The sequence below is a fragment of the Natator depressus genome, chromosome 18 (genome assembly GCF_965152275.1).
Source record: "Natator depressus isolate rNatDep1 chromosome 18, rNatDep2.hap1, whole genome shotgun sequence".
Lineage (NCBI taxonomy): Eukaryota > Metazoa > Chordata > Testudines > Cheloniidae > Natator > Natator depressus.
This window is the reverse complement of record NC_134251.1, coordinates 23,213,910-23,228,324: the sequence shown is the minus strand read 5'-3', so window position 1 is coordinate 23,228,324 and position 14,415 is coordinate 23,213,910. Positions and strand designations below refer to the sequence as shown.

At 43.4% G+C, this 14,415-nt stretch overlaps 1 protein-coding gene across 10 annotated transcripts in view; it reads right to left on the bottom strand.

Annotated features, from left to right (window-relative positions):
• CAMTA1 (calmodulin binding transcription activator 1) overlaps window positions 1–14,415 on the bottom strand; it is a 918,369-nt gene that overhangs the window by 92,708 nt on the left and 811,246 nt on the right. For all 10 annotated transcript variants that reach the window (XM_074933836.1, XM_074933834.1, XM_074975524.1 and 7 more), the window contains one exon: window positions 12,935–13,069. In XM_074933836.1, the coding sequence (XP_074789937.1) occupies window positions 12,935–13,069 (135 nt within the window). The remainder of the gene's footprint in view (window positions 1–12,934; window positions 13,070–14,415) is intronic.

Genomic DNA, 14,415 nt, shown 5'->3' with positions numbered 1-14,415 from the left:
AGAGACAGGATGTACACAATGGAGGCTGTTGGACTCACATCACAGCAAAGGATCCTTCCAGCAAGCTGGAAGAAGCTATAAAAGGGGGAAGTGACATCATCACTTGGCTTCACTCCAACCCCCTCCCCCAACTCAACACCCGGAAGCATGTCTGGAGGATAAAGACTTTGAATGGGGGAGGGTTGTCCCATCCTGGAAAGGAGTTCCAACCTGTGTATGGAGGATCTGTAAACTGCTTGTACTATCAGAATGAGATACTGCTTGATTCAAATCCTGTCTAGTTAATAGAACTCAGATTGAAAATTTTATTTTATTTATAGGTAACCAACTTTGATCTGTATACCATTATTTATAATCCCTTAAAATCTATCTTTCTATAGTTAATAAATCTGTTTTTTAGATATATATTTTTACCTAAAACTGTGTTGTTTGAAGTGTAACGGGAAATCTGCTCAGAAACAGGGGCTGGTTCATTGTCCTCTCCACATTGAGGGAAGGGCGGACTGGGTCATAAACTTACAGTGGTCAGGCTTCTGACCAGGGCAAGACAGTTCAGCTCTGGGGTCCTAGGCTGGGGAGCTGTGGGGAATTGGCTGGGACCTCTCTATTATTGGTTCATGAGTGGCTGGCAAAAGTATTCATGTAACTCAGCTGAGTGTGTCCCTGCCTGTGAATGTTTGTGTGAGTGCAGGACCTGGAGAGGGGTTGCAGCTTGTCACATAATCACAGTGTGAGAGGGAGCCCAGGTTGGTAAGACAGAGGCTCAGCGGCACCCCGTGGAACTCATCACAGCAAGCACACTGATGACTCTCCGTAAAATACTCTCTGATGCAACAGCCACACAGTAAAACAAGCTGAAGAGGGGAAAATAAGGCATTCTTGGAAACAGTCCTTAAAAAGCAAGTGCACATTACAGAGAGTAGAAACACGGCTCATAAGGGATAAAGGGACAACTGGAAACACAGCTGAGACCCCTTCCTCCATTGTTCCCTACACTGTACCAGATGAGCTCTTTGCTTGTATCAGAAAGACATGAGCAGGCCAACTTGCAGAGAGGGCTGCAGAATGTAGCTGGGGTCTGCTATTTCAAAATGGCTAGAGAAAAACAGTCCAGTCCATCTAATAGTGGATCAGTAAAAAGAACTTTCAGGGCAAAGATAAGCGACCTAGGAACCATAGTGCAGAGTTTGCAAGTGCATGGTGGCAGAGGTTCTCTTCAAAAAGCAGGTAAATGTCATATTCAGTTCAGCCACCAGACTTCACAAGTGCCAGTCTCCTAACTGCCATGAGAAGTAGCAGCAAAGGGAAGGTGGTTCTGCCATGGTTACATCAAATTCCATTGACTGTTTCCTTCTAATTAACTTCGCGGGTGATATTAAATGTTTGTAAACACATCCTGGCTGTTGAGATGATATGGCACAACAAACATAGTATACACACTCTGCAAAATTCACATCTCTCCAACATCCTAACGTGCAGAAACTGAAGCCAGATGCTGTCTCCTGGAACACACAACTACAATCCAAGATGTGACATGATCTTTTGCTAAACCTTATATCCCATTATCCTGATGGGCATGGAGATTTCCTTGTGGAGGAAAGCTTATGTAGTGAAGCTGCACTCCCTTCCACTGCTTCGAGACCCCACTAGCAAAACCAATCATTGGCAGATTCAGAATTAGTTGTATTGTCATCTGCCTTGAATGCAGCATCCACCAGTGACAAGCAATCAACCTGAGTGGAGTTTTCCTTAATGATATATCGTCTGAGTAGTTAAAGAAAGCTTCATCTGGCACTGGCAGCTTTGCGTTCAGCAGGATTCAAGTGCAAGTCCCTGACAGTGCAATAAGGGACCAAGCAGAGTAAATAGTTGTGGTGGGACACTGTCCAGACCCAGGCATACTGAACTATCCCTAGAGCATTCTCACTAATCATATGTCAGTGAGATGGACAATGCAACACTGTTTATGCAAGTCCTTTTTACAGGAGAGGGGTCTGAATTACAAGCGTAGCTGGCTCTAGTAAAGACTGTTAGAGTCTTTCACTTTCAGTTTCCCATACTACTACAGCACTGTTTATTCTTTGAGTCTTCCGGTCCCTGTGCACAAGCCTCCGTTCCGGGGAGATCACAGCATTGGAGTCTGATGTGTACGTGCACTGGTCTCGATCCAGGAGGATCACAGTGTTTGGGCATAAGGTCTGTAGTGCACTAGTCTCAGGGGGACTGTAGCGTTTGGGCGCACAAACTGTATGATCTGGTCTTGGTCTCAGGTGTAATTGCAGCATTTGGGCACATGGTAGCTCCTGGCCCTGATCTGAGTCTTGGCTGGATCACAGTGTCTGGGGTCATGGTTTCCAGGCCCTGATCTTGATGGGATCCCAGCTTCTTTGATTAGATGAGTGATGCCTGAGGCCTTGCTGGTCTCCATGATGAGAAAGGGAGCTGGGGCATTAGTTTGAAGAGCAATGAAGGACTGATCAAGGGAGACTAAACTCATCCCAATGTATGTGAGAGTGTGAGTAGTGGGAGGATGGGGCGCTGCCTCTGACCAGCACAGGCACTGTGCTGAGAGCCTGGGGACACAGACGCTGTAACAATGTTCTCCAAAGAATTACATAATTCAGGTACATCCGATGAAGTGAGTTGTAGCTCACGAAAGCTTATGCTCAAATAAATTGATTAGTCTCTAAGGTGCCACAAGTCCTCCTTTTCTTTTTGCGGATACAGACTAACACGGCTGCTACTCTGAAACAATTCAGGTTGTGTGCCTTGTGTGGGGTTTGAGAGCCCTTCCCTCACCCAAGGAAGCAGAGACACTTAGCCCCAGAACTTGATGTCCGAGGACAAAATAATTTTACTTAAACAATATCTTTCATTGATGGCAGTTTTCAAAGAGGTTTCCTGGCTCAGAGGTGGTTTTATGCTCTCAGACAGGACAACCATTATACAGGAGGAGCACAAGCAAGATCTCTCAGAGAACAGCGGCTCTGCCTGAGAAGCTGCCGCAGTGGGGAGAAGTTTGTGTTTTATCTTTCCTGGTAGTGGCAGTGGGATTTTCACTTCCACATGCACAGCCAGTATCAGAGTCTTCTCTGTTAAATCTCAGTTTGGTTCAAACCTTTGGGCACAGAGGCAGGATTGCCACCTTGTCCCAATCTTTGCAACCCTTTGAATGTGGATGACTCCCAGTAAAATTCTGCACATATATGTATTCCACAACCTGGTACTCACTATGCCCCATAGATAATATCAGACTGCATATTCTCTGCTCCCTGAAGGCCTGTGTGTTAGTGTCAGCCTCTATAGCATATTAGGGCAGAGCATGTGAGAACTGCATGAATACCATCGTTAGAAAATTAATCTTCAAAAGACAATCATAGAATAATTTGAGCCATCATTTTCTGATCTGTGGCATGGCCAATAAAACCAGAGACCCATCTCCTTAAGAAAAGTGACTGAAGTCACAAATAGGAATAGGTTTGCAAGCATCTACAGGATTGCACAATGGAAACAGACTCACTGGTTAAATCTGTTCTGTTTTTCTTTTTAGATTTTACCAAGCTGAATACAAGCTGCTTAGGAGACAGAAATCCTATAGCCATTCTAAAACTGCCAACAAGAGAGATATTATGGGAATAATTGCTCACACCTGAGATCCTTGTGTGACTAAGTAAGTTGGAAATGGACTTCCACTTTGCTGAGCTTACTTGGCATATGAGAGATTTTATTAACCCTGCCTTCTTCCTCCAGTGGTATCTGTAGCAGGAGTCATTAAGGGTGTTAAACAATGTAGTGTAAACCAAAATGTTCCTCTGCATTAATTAAACTCAAATCAAAGTTTAAAATTAAGTGAATATTTTCAAGTTCTAAATTCCCCTTGAAATCTTTTCCCCCCAAGTCTATGTAGTTGACAGCAGGGCTAGGATTTAGAGCAGTACAATTAAGGCAAACAGAGAAAAGAACATATAGAGGAAATCACAGATCTGTTCTATCCCCGGAATGAATCTACATGGATTTAGACCTTATTATAGCATTTGCTCTTCTAAGCTCTGGGAAAAGTTGCTGGCCTTTTAAATAAACTGGTGTTTTGCTGCATTCAGAGTATTGTGCATGAAGGCAGAGGCCTCTGATAAGCCATGGTTAGTGTAATTATTCAGTCTTTTTCCCTGAAGGGCCTCTGCATTGCAGCTGTCTTTCTTTCTTTTTTTTTTGCTGTTAGCAATGCCCTAGTTTGTTCTCTGCTGCAGTCCCCCTCCTCCACTTCCCCCCCCATCTCCACTTCATAAGGAGTTCTAATTGAGAGTTTGCCCACTAACCAGCACCCTGGGCTCACAGACAAGCTACAGGACAAAAGAAACTGCATTCCCAGTCATAGTGGCCATTTTCCACCCCTCCGCCATCTAAATTCACTAGTATTCTTAGGGAACTGAGCAGTGCGATTTTAAAATTTTTCCTTCCCCCTTTCTCTGTAATGAAAAGATGATTAATGGCTGCAGGTGACTGAGCTTTTCATCACAGCAGCTCCTGCTGGCAAAAACAGCTACAGGCATTATCCCAAGCACGGCTTGGCAGATCAGGATTTCTAACACCCGTGAACGGAATGGTTCCCATATGCAAGGATGTCTCTGGTTTAATACAAATACTAGAGGTAACCCGGGAGCACTGTTCCTCATCACTAACAGGGAATCTCCCCTAAATATTCCAGGACAAGATGACTGTGTTTTCCTTGAGATTATTTTCAATATCAGGATTGTCTGTACAAGGATGCCTGTTTTTGGGGGGAGGTATAGGGTGGGATGTCTCAGTTCTCTGTGCATTTGTGTTTTGGTCTAATTTGCTATGGGAGGTCCCTTGAGGGTTTCGCTTGCACGGAGACACTGGCACATTAACAAAATTACTCCGTGCACCTGATAGGGAGACTTCAGATAAATTTGTGTGCTGAACTAGTTTAAAAAAAAACGTAAGAAATAAAAGAAAGGGACTCTGCACTTTTACTACGAGTATCCTGTTAAACACATAATGGGCCATAATGTTACAGTGTTGGAAATGATTTTTCTCTATCTAGTCTAGCAGCTAAACTGATTAATTCCATCTGAGGAGAGACCAATGGAGCTTGTTGCTGACACCCATCTTCTTAGTGTAGATGGACACTTACAATACTAGTGTCCCAGCCACTTTTCTGATAAAGAATTTGCCAACCTACATCCCCCTTGCGGTTTCAGTTGGACATTGTGTTCTTCACCTCCCTGCCCTAAACTGCTGTGAACTGTTGTCTAAGTAGGTACGCTGTGTTGGGACACGTGTGTTGCGGTGCCCAACACTGGAGGGTGTATATGCACGACAAGAAAGTGAGGCCAGGGGATCTAAGACACAAACTGCGCAGATAAAGGAATGCCAATACTGTGGACATTTAAATGAAGTAAATCAGGAATTTGTACAGTATTGTGCTCAGTCACAAATATGTGCAGCAGGTATTTCTGGCTCCAAATCCTCCTTCCCACTCTTCCTGGCTCTTTCCAGCGCAATTTGCCTCATGGTTTCATGAGCTTTAAATCCACACACATGCCAATGAAGGCTAGTTTTGCCCAAGCTCCCATCCTAGGTGTGTTTTCCCCCTGGCAAATTTTCTCCTTTCAGGTCCCTTGATTCACAATTTCCATTTCTCCCTGCTTGTTTCTCAGCTTTACTGTAAGCCTGATGCCAAAGTATACATTTGCTCTTGCATAGTGTCAGCCATGCAAATGGGTACGTTGACCACGGCTTCAAGTGAATTAAGCTCATTCTGACTAACCCATGGTTACACAGTCATTTTTTAATGACTGGTCAAAACATGAAATATCAAGAAATTGATTGTATAACTACTTCTCAGCCAGTCCAGAGAAATTTTATCACTCAACAGCTCTGCCTCTCTTTTCACATAAGCAAAGTGGTGTGACGGGGACACCGGTCAATTCCTTTGCATCAAACACATTCAAAATCTGGCACAGGTAGAATCTTAGACCTGGTATTTTATAATTTGGCAAGCACAGCTCACGCTCAGAAGGAAGCCAGCCAGAGCTGTCAATTTTCTGTAATTATAATTCAGCAAAGATAAAGTGAGCCTTATATATTAACTTTTATTAAAAGTAAACAATCAGAATGGAGACCTTTGATTAGTAAGACTAACTCTAATAACCTCACTCAGATCATGTGCTGGGATCAGCAGAAAAGCTGAAATATCTATAAGAGGTTTTAGAATTTCTTTGTTCTGTTTGAACCCAATGTATCTGTCCTTTGCTGCAGCAATGTGCTCAGACCCTGCCGTCTGGCCCCCTTTCCACTCTTGGCCTCAAGACTCGAACTCTTCAGCTGAGATGCTAGTGAGAAAACTGAACGAGATACTCTTAGTCTTAGTGTAATAACTGTGGCTCTTTTCTATCCACCTCCTTCCTGACCCTCTCCTCTTTTCTCTGCACCTCTTTTCATCATATCCTTATTTAGGTTTAATTCTGGCTCCAGGTCTGGCCCTGCCCTGGGGACTCTTTCCAGCAACAGCTTCCCTACCTGTGCCAAGTTTCTTCCCTTTACCCCTGCCCAGGTCCTTCCTCACTAACCTTGGATCTACTGGTACAGTCACAGGAATTATGTACCAGCAGGACAGTTTAAAAGGTAAAGAAGGTAAATGCTTAGCCTCTGAAGGAACTCAACAGCCCCTCTTCCCATCTTTAGTTCCCCATAGTTTTCAGTAATTTAACTTCCACTGCAACAAAAGGGGCAGCTCAAGTAGCATTAACTCATTTGGGTCTCCCATCCCAGCTCCCCAAAATCTAACCTGCTGCCTGCTGGTTAAAACTCAATGAAGACAGCAAGCCCATCTAAGAAAGAAAACAGATGCACAATCTTAACCAACATGTACATAAGGGATTAGATTATACTATGAAGGTTGAGTGCTACTGAGAAGGTCCTTCTTTGACCTATGACCAGCTTGCTCCATTGTGGGTGAACACCCCCATCTGCTCTTCCAGGTAAAAGTCAATGGGATTTAGGAGCCTAAATCACTTTTGAAAAATCAGACAAAGGGTCTGTGTCCACTGCAGATGGGAGCGCGCCTCCTGGCCCAGACAGAGAGACTCATGCTAGCTCAGCTCGAGTTAGCGCACTAAAACTAACAGTGTAGATGTTGCAGCTCCACTAGAGACTCAAACTAGCCACCCAAACTCAGAGCCAGGGGGTCTGGCGGGCTTGACAGATTGAGCCACATCCTCACTGCTGGTTTAAGGGCTCTAGCTTGAGCCGAGCTAGTGAGAGTCTGTCTACTCATCCTAGGAGACTCGCTGCCAGCTGCAATGTAGACATACTCCTAAGCAATGAGGCCACGCAATGCTGAGTGGAGTAATGCCTAAAGACATTTAAAAATCTGGGCCTAAACTCTTCGAGACAGTGATTTTTCTGCTTTTCTGTCTGTACAACTCCCAGTGCCATGGGGCCCATGATTCTGATGGGAGCCTCGGGGTGTTACTACAGTATACATAATGACGATAACAGTATTGCTTCCAGAATCTGCACTGCAGCTGTCGCAGGGCTCTTAGCACTAGGTGCCCCTTAAACTTGGGATTTCACACTATGGGGACCACTGAGACAGGATCTTTCCACACATTTCAACATAATGACAATAACTTAGCAAAACACAGATACAGCGTGACAAGCCCATAAACAAATCGTGTGTGTGCATCAGAACTATATGACTCATCCTGCCAAGGAAGAGAGACGATTAACACAGCTAAGAGAATCAGACAGAGTAGACAAAAAGGAAAGGCTGTGCCACCAACCAGCAAGCCGTAACATGCATGGTGATGTCCATCTCAGACAGAACAAATGAGCATGATCCAAGCTGCCCAAGACACTAAATGCTCCTCCTGTGCAGCACAGTGGGGTTCCGTCTTCTCTTCACACCTTCCACGACCCTACAGAGTCCTCTGCCACATGACAAAATCCTGAGGAACCAACCCCTTGCCTGAGTTCATCAGCACCAGTGATAGCCTGATGCCTACAAATCTCTCCTTGTCCAGTGCAGCCATCCATATGTAACAGGCACTCCTTTCCAGCTCAGTAAAAAACATCTACAGCACATGCTTAATGCATGATTTTCAAATGCTCAGAACATGGTAAAATCAAACTCAGTTTCCTCCTCTGGCACATGGTCACACATGGGTACGACAAGACCTCGAAAATGTAGGCCCTTCAAAAAAATCAGAAAGACATGAGAAACTGAAACCATGAGCACTCAGATAGTTTGGTGATGTGGGTGGGTGATTGGGTAGGTAGGTAGACAGAACTTGTGACCAGTACCAGTGTGACCCTACGCCCCATATTCTTCACAGAGATAGTGTTAGGATATGAATATGGCATAACTAAGATGTGTTCTATGCAAGATGGGTCATGTGAGGGATCATTGGAAAGGTTATGATTTACTGAATATGATTATCCTATTTGTATGCATGTATTATTTCAGTATGTGAAGTTATGAATTTTGGCTATGTAGGTAATACTGAAACACGTTGTAAGGTTGAAAACACCCACAAGCAGCCTTTCAGGTACAACAGTAAAAAGGCCAAACAATGTTAATGGCTCACTGAGGAAATGCATACAAGCACCAGGGCTACCCCAGAAACTGTGGACAATAGAAACCTCTCAGAGATAGCACTACACAATGGAGACTGTTTGACCCAGGTCACAGCAAAAGAGGTTTCCAGCAAGTGGGAAGAAGATATAAAAGGGAGACAATGACATCATGAAGGTACCTTACTCTCCCTACAACAACACACCTTGAAACACCTGAGAGGCAAGGACTGAACTGTGGCAAGTGATGGTCCCAGTCTAGAGGGATCTTTAGCTTGTGTATGAAAACCTGAGAAAGCCAAGGCAACTTGTGTCTTAAGCGTATGCTAGTCTGTTAATCACTCAGGGTGAGAATGCTAATTTATATCCTACCTATCTAGTGTGTTAAGCCCAGTTTGCGGTTTTGGTTTATCTACTAAGGTAATCTCCTTCGATCTGTTGACTATCCTTTGTAACGGGGTAGACAACCTATGGCATGCGTGCCAAAGGCGGCACGCGAGCTGATTTTCTGTGGCACTCACACTGCCCGGGTCCTGGCCACTGGTCCCGGGGGCTCTGCATTTTAATTTTAAATGAAGCTTCTTAAACATTTTAAAAACCTTATTTACTTTACATACAACAATAGTTTAGTTATATATTATAGACTTATAGAAAGAGACCTTCTAAAAATGTCAAAATGTATTACTGGCATGCAAAACCTTAAATTAGAGTGAATAAATGAAGACTCAGCACACCACTTCTGAAAGGTTGCCGACCCCTGCTTTATAATAATTTGAAATCTACCTCTTGTACTTAATAAACTTGTTTTTGTTTTAAACCCAGTTGTGTAATTCATAACTGGGGGGGTGGGGGAGCTGTGAATATCTCTTTCCACATTGAGAGAGAGGGCGAATTTCAATTAGCTTACGCTGTACAGTTTTCTGTGCAGTGCAAGACAATGCAATTTTGGGATTTACTCTCCAGAGGGGGAGTGCACTTGCATGCTGGGCAATTCCTTAGGTGAAAGCCTTCCCATGCAGTACTGATTTCAGTGTCTGTGTCTTTTTGCAGCTGGGTGTGTCCCTACCTGTGTGTGTGCTAGAGGAGGCTTGAGGGCCTGGCTTAGCAGGACAGGGTGAGGGAGCCCAGGTTGATGGAACAGGCAGGCTCAGTGATGCCCCAGTACATCAGGTGGCACCCCAGAAGGGGGAGCAACTTATCACAGGTGGGTGATTGGGTAGGTACGTAGACAGAACTTGTGACCAGACAAGTACACTGCTATAATAATGGGGAATCATAGAAAGAAAATGTAATAGACCACCAAAATCACACACACAGAGGTTCAGAGGAATTATCTTCTCTTGGCTTTTCTGGCTCAAATGCAGCACATACATACATACATGTATCTCACTCTCAGAAAGCATCCTAAAGTGGTTTCTACTGAGCTTTCTCTCGCATTCATTTTTATTTGTCTGAGATATTTGTAATGCATCAACCACGATAGTCCTTAGGTGCCATTATATATGCTCTGCCATTACAAGACACCAGAGCTAGGCAACTTGCCCCATCCGACTGTCTCATCTAATCAAGCTCAGACTTGTAATACACCATAAAGAACCAAATAAAGTTTGGGACTATCCAGATAGAGCAGAGAAGCCTGCCAAAGGCTTCTATGGACAATTTCCAAGCACAAACTCCTGCTGATTTGTGACCAGTCTGCATCAGACTTGAGGCTGAGCTCAAGTGTTTCTGCAGTTTGAGTTGAAACAGTTCTAAATATTAGTCATGTCCGATGTGACTGTATTAGACATCCAATCACACTAGTAAACGTATTCTACTTCAGACTGTTTTAATAACAACTTTTTTATTTTTTAAAATAATATCCAAGATGCCTCTAAGGTGAATTTCCAAAAGCATAGAATCATAGAATATCAGGGTTGGAAGGGACCTCAGGAAGTCATCTAGTCCAACCCCCTGCTCAAAGCAGGACCAATCCCCAACTAAATCATCCCAGCCAGGGCTTTGTCAAGCCTGACCTTGAAAACCTCTAAGGAAGGAGATTCCACCACCTCCCTAGGTAACCTATTCCAGTGCTTCACCACCCTCCTAGTGAAAAAGTTTTTCCTAACATCCAACCTAAACCTTCCCCACTGCAACTTGAGACCATTACTCCTTGTTCTGTCATCTGGTACCCCTGAGAACAGTCTAGATCCATCCTCTACAATAGCAAATGTATCTACAGTCTAGATACATCCTCAACAAAAGCAAATGCTGTGTAATGATTGTCACATCTTTAACAGACAGAATAGTATGAGGTTAATTGACTAAAGCAATGGTTTTTAACCTGTGCTCCGTGGACCCCTGGAGGTCTGTAGACTATGTCTAAGATTTCCAAAGGGGTCGCACCTCCATTCAAAATTTTTTAGGGGGTCCGCAATGAAAAAAGGTTGAAAACCACTGGACTAAAGAGTTAACAGAACCATTATTTCCCATGTTCCAGTCTCCAATATGGCATATATTGCATATGTACAAGCTACTTCTCCCTTGACTTCTTTTATGTAACTTAAATCAGTTCTCTCTCTTTATTAGCTACTGGTTCTCTGAATAGTGGGGATTTTTCTAAATCAGATTTGCCCAATGGATTATATGAGAATACAAAAACTGTCAAATGAATGGATCAACAAAGAGTGATGTTAGGACTTTTTCTAAAACTGGACAGAATACATTGCAGTGCCTACCAAATCAAGACTATCTCATGAACTAAGGGATGAAAAAATGGTAACTGTTCCATGGTCTCTTTCCAGACTGTCAAGGTTGCTAACACAAATCAGCTACTTTCTGCAGGTCTTCAGGGCCTGAGCTGGAAGGCACATCTCCGTGGCAATCACAGACCGGGAGGGAAATGAAGTGGCTGTCCGGTTAGTTAATGTTGGCAACTTGCCTAATGCTTAGCCAAAGAGAAAACCAATAAACTTGCAGCAGTCAATGTTTTACAAAAATAACTGAAACCAGTCACTGGATCAGTTGCTTCCTGGGTGCATTCAATAGCAGCTGCAAATCTCTTCTCTTTCTTTCTCAACAGGTTTTATACCTGCTGGCAGCATGTATTTTATGTGGCAACTCAATTCTCCCTGGCAGGCATGCTGAACCCTTCAGAGTAGAGAACTCCCCTGCTTCCCTTTCTATACTTCTTACAACCCTGTTCTGCTGCAATTGGTCACTTTTAAAAGAATTGTTGAGGGGCACAGAATTACCAGATAAATATTAAGGGTAAAGCATGTGTTCCCATTGAGGTTGCCAATAATTTATCAGCTCTGACATCTAGCAAAACATAACCACATTCTGTTCTGGTCAGGCAAATCAGGGAAAGAGAGATGGACTCGGCTTCAGACTGCCTGGCTAATAACTAATGATTTTATAGTCTGTAAACCATTCCCACTAAGAATGGGGAATGAGACAGCATCTTAGAATCTTTGAGGAAAAAAGCCCGTCCTTGAACCATACATGCCAAAGAACGTCTACCTTGTCCCTGCTCATAGATGTTGTGCAGGCCCATGAGAGTTAGACTCCATTGGCATCCAAGATTCTCAGTTGCTGGGCATAATCTATGTCTGTGCTGTTTAATAAATCACGATTTTAAAATGAGATTTGGACACCATAAATACCACAGATTGTAACCATCAGGTCTGTGGGTCCTGAATAGATTCAGGAAGTGTGGATCAGCCTTGCCTTGCTCTTGGAGGTTCTCTCTCCAGGCACTGACTCACCATCTTCCCATCTGTATTTTGTTTAGTTCAGTGGTTTTCTATTTGGGGGTCTGCCGACTATGTCTAAGATTTCCAAAGGGGTCCGCACCTCAAATTGAAATTTTTTAAGGGTCCACAAATGAAAAAAGGTTGAAAACCACTGGGTTAGTTATAGACTTTTTTTAGTGCAGAAAGGGGGAACAAATGTGGCATTTTAGAATTTTTCCTGACAAGATGAAGCTCAGAGTTCTGACAGAAGACACAGTATGCCTGGGGCTGGCCCTGACAGTGACGACCAGTCAGGCCCCTTTCTTTGGGACAGTCAGTTTTCTATTACAGAGGAAGCATCCTTTCTCCCCCTTCCCCCTCAAATGGATCAGACTTTGAGCCACAGGCTCCCCAGCTAAATATTTTGTTCACACCAAAAAGACAATGAAAAATTTCAGCAAATGGTCTCTAAAATGGAGTAATATTGAAACAATAAGCAAGAGAATCTCAGTACAGCTAAGACTCATCTCCTTTCCCTGCCCCAACACGAGGAGCCGTTCTCTTTACTCCCCTGCACCCAAGTGTGGTAAACTTTGTTAAGGGACACTGAATATACTCCTTACCATCCAAGGACAGCCAGTCATGCTGGGAGGAAGGCAGGGTTGGTAGAGCTCTGGCTTTATATTCAAACACCACAGAGTTGGAGATGATCTGATTGTTGAAGGCAACTTGCAGAGTCACAAGCCCGGTATCATGAGCTAAAAACAAAGAACAAGTGGTAAGAACAGGGATTTCTCTGCAGGAATGCATGCTTCAGTTTTGATCTACAACTCTCGTCATATGCAAAAGGAGAGAGCAAGAGCAGAAAGGGCTTCTGAGAAGTGTTTCTGTGCTTTGCACAGCTGGAAAGTCAGATGTTTATCAGGTTTCTCTAACCTGGAGATATGCTGTAGACTGCAGACTCCATTCGCAGAACACACAGATTACACGTATGTTGGAGTGATTAAAAGATTAATAAATAACTCAGTATTATTTTATCACCAACTTCCCTCTGACGCTACAGTGAAGTTGTCTTTTCATGCACATCAAGCAAAATACCAAGCTTCAGTGCAAGGCCATACAAAGCCTCTGCAAAGATCCTGAAAGCGCCAAACTCAATTAAGACCAAAGAGAAGGCACAGAAAAGATGACATCTCCATGGGAGATGTAAAGGGACAGTAAATGCAGCTTCTAGTTCCAGTTAATGTTTAATGTTCTATGTTAAAAGGAAATAACAAGACATTATTTTAAAACTAATTAATTCAAGCCTTCTAAATGAAAACTGGGATATGAGTTTACTAATGCACATCAACTCTCCAAAGTGCTGTTCGAATAATCTATGGGACAACACACACACAGTGGTGCAGCCCGTACAATACAAGGAAGCTGTCCTATGGATACTCTGGAGTGTCTGTGTTGTATTAACAGAAATAGCTTTGTACATGTGAGGGGAGCCTCCTTGGTATTCTATTTGCTATTATTACATATAAAACATATACAGAAACTTTAAATAAGAACAAACTGCTTATAAAAGTGGAAGGAAAGATGCTGAGGGTTGAAGCTTTGCAGCTGACTGGGCAAGAGATCTGGAGAAAGGGGGCTGAACCTGATAATTTTCCTGGTTTTTTTTAACTAGGAACATGGAGGTCAGTTCTCCATCTGGGCTCATGAAGGACAGGCACTCTGTCCATGTACTTCACTGGGAGTTTTGTCTGAGTAAGCAGTACCTGGGCCCAATGTGGTTTTAAATATTCTTTTAGAAAATAGCTATCTAATGACAACATTGTATTGCCATTCTAGCTGTGCCATGGAGGGAGCTGCTCCACTGACTTAATAGCTTAGACAGGACACTCTAGTCACCACAGTGGAAAAACCCTCATGGTAAGTGTTACTTGCACCTGTTTCGCTGGGGATCTAGGGATTTCTATGGAGCAGCTCCCTTTTGAAATTCCTCCAGGCCTAGAGGAATTCACATTTCAGGATCTTGTGTGTACTTACTGCATTTAGGTATCAAAACAGCAGTTCATTAATTGGTGCTTCCCTCGTGTCACTCTCTAGATTTACA